The sequence below is a fragment of the Hordeum vulgare genome, chromosome 5H (genome assembly GCF_904849725.1).
Source record: "Hordeum vulgare subsp. vulgare chromosome 5H, MorexV3_pseudomolecules_assembly, whole genome shotgun sequence".
Classification (NCBI taxonomy): domain Eukaryota; kingdom Viridiplantae; phylum Streptophyta; class Magnoliopsida; order Poales; family Poaceae; genus Hordeum; species Hordeum vulgare.
In genome coordinates this window covers 335,352,128-335,354,199 of record NC_058522.1, presented here as the reverse complement: position 1 = coordinate 335,354,199, position 2,072 = coordinate 335,352,128, and the positions used below count along the sequence as shown (strand labels likewise).

Below are 2,072 nucleotides of genomic sequence, written 5' to 3'. Positions count from 1 at the left end.
TGGACAAGGTGAGCTATACTTCCAAACGTATCCCCGGTTCTCTCTGCATAACAATCAAGTAAAAGATGGAGGTAGCATGATACAAAACTGCACCATGAATGCTCATGGGCACATCTAAGTCGGCAGAACAAGTTGCAAAACTGTACCCTCAATCCCCACAAGGCACATATCACATACTAGTATGGTGATTGCAAATTCACAGGTGATTAGCCACAATTCGTCGCAACAAGGTAAACAGAAACAGAAGGGCACCATAATTTGAACTAGTAGTAAAGTTGCTTGGCAGATCTAAGTGGGGAAGTAAGGATGAAGCAAGGCTAGCATCTTGGATCTGTTACACACAAAAACCATCGTTGGCAGATCTAACCCAGAAATGATCAGCAACAACAAAAACTATCATCCTTGTTACCCACCAAAACCATCTGATCTGATCTGGACTGAGGAAGAGGAAGAAGCAGGAAGGTCGCCACCGGGCGGGCCTTCGGAGCCGATCAGGCGGAGGCGGAGGAGGCGGCGGTGCGGGAGCGGTAGAGCTTGCCGAAGACGTGCAGCGCGGTGACGAAGCCGATGAAGCAGACGGACATGACGAGCACCATGGTGGGGGAGAGGCGCAGCCCCGGCGCCTCGTCGGTGTAGAAGCGGAGCATGTTGTTCCCGCCGGAGAAACCGCCGCCGCCGCCCGCGCCGGAGGAGGAGGTGCGGCCTGGGCGGCGGCGCATGCCCGCCGTCGCGGCGGCCGTGCCGCGGGGGCCGACGGTGGCCGGGCGGGAGGCGCCGGCGGTGCCGGCGACGGAGGACTGCGACTGCGAGGAGGTGCGAGCCATGGGAATGCTTCGGTTGCTCCGCCGGCCGCCTCGGGATCGTTCGCGCGCGTGTGTGGGGAAAAGTCTGTGGACTCGACTCGCTGCTGGATCTCGAGCTTAACAAGAGATGGATGGGAAGGGGAAGCACTGGACTGTGGGCCCACCTGTCGGTGAAACAGATCCCTCGTCTGCCAGGCTGCCAGCGGTGAAACAGATCCCTCGTCTGCCAGGCTGCCAGCGGTGAAACAGATCCCTCGTCTGCCAGGCTGCCAGCCACGGCCAAACGCGGCCATCGAGCTCCTTGAAGGCGATCTAATCATTTAATTACTCTTCTTCGACTTGAGATAGGAGTACATGTTTTCCTTTTTGAAGACGAGGGTAATCCCGGCCCTGCATAAAAAATCGAAAAACTTTCAATCTATTTATCTCATGTCATTATGATAGGAAAAATATCAAAACTACTAACAAGAATTACAATCAAATTTATGGACCACCAACTTATGAAAAGGTGTGCCGACGGCATCCTCCTCCTCCGGACAAACCTTGTTGCAGTAAACATTCATAAAATCGTCGCATTAAGGCCTCAAAGAACCAATGCATCAAAACAATAATCGTCATTGATGATGAAAAAAATAGATCAAAAGGATCCAAGCTAACACAACACAAACGAATACTGCGAACCAACCTATGGTTGGTTGGTTAGGGCATCTCCAGTCGCGGCCCCAACAGGCCCCTGAGGCCCTTTCTATACGTTGGCGCTAAAAAAAATCCCCGAGTCACGCCTCCACGGCGTCGTTTTTCGCCAGTTGGGCTTATTTTTCGGGCCGCGATCTGAGGCCGAACCCAGCACGCTGGGGGCAGTTGGATGGTTCGGCGGAAGGAAATGTGGCGTGTGGGACGCCACTGTGAGGCGAGAAACGCCTTTTTTCGCCAGATTCACCCTCGCGCGCCACAGGAAGCCTCGCCGTCATGCCGATCCCGGCGCCGTCCACCTGCCCATAGTCGCTGCCCTACTAGTAGAAAAGGTCATTTCCCCGTCGGTTTCGCGGTAGCCTCCATCCCGCTCTCTTGGGCGAGCTTTTCAAACCGCTCACTGACGGCTGCCCACCAACCACGCGCGCCAGGTGTTCGGTGATTTGCCTCCTCAGCCATGGACTCAGACAACGAAGACGCGCTCGCTGCTCTCATGGAGGAAGCCTAGGATGACACCGCCTACGAAGAGCACCTCATGATCCTCGTCACGTTGGTCGGCCTGTTCGCGAACGATGC

The 2,072-nt window shown here is 55.1% G+C and overlaps 1 protein-coding gene across 1 annotated transcript; it reads right to left on the bottom strand.

Moving 5' to 3' along the window:
- Positions 1 to 237: 237 nt before the first annotated feature.
- LOC123397785 (protein transport protein Sec61 subunit beta-like) lies at positions 238 to 997 on the bottom strand. The gene has a single exon (XM_045092318.1). It carries the CDS (start codon positions 822 to 824, stop codon positions 492 to 494), a length of 333 nt encoding a protein of 110 aa, XP_044948253.1. The 5' UTR covers positions 825 to 997; the 3' UTR covers positions 238 to 491.
- Between the last annotated feature and the right edge of the window lie 1,075 nt (positions 998 to 2,072).

Coding starts and splice junctions, on each gene's coding strand:
- LOC123397785 (XM_045092318.1), bottom strand. CDS start 824: ATGGCTCGCACCTCCTCGCAGTCGCAGTCCTCCGTCGCCGGCACCGCC.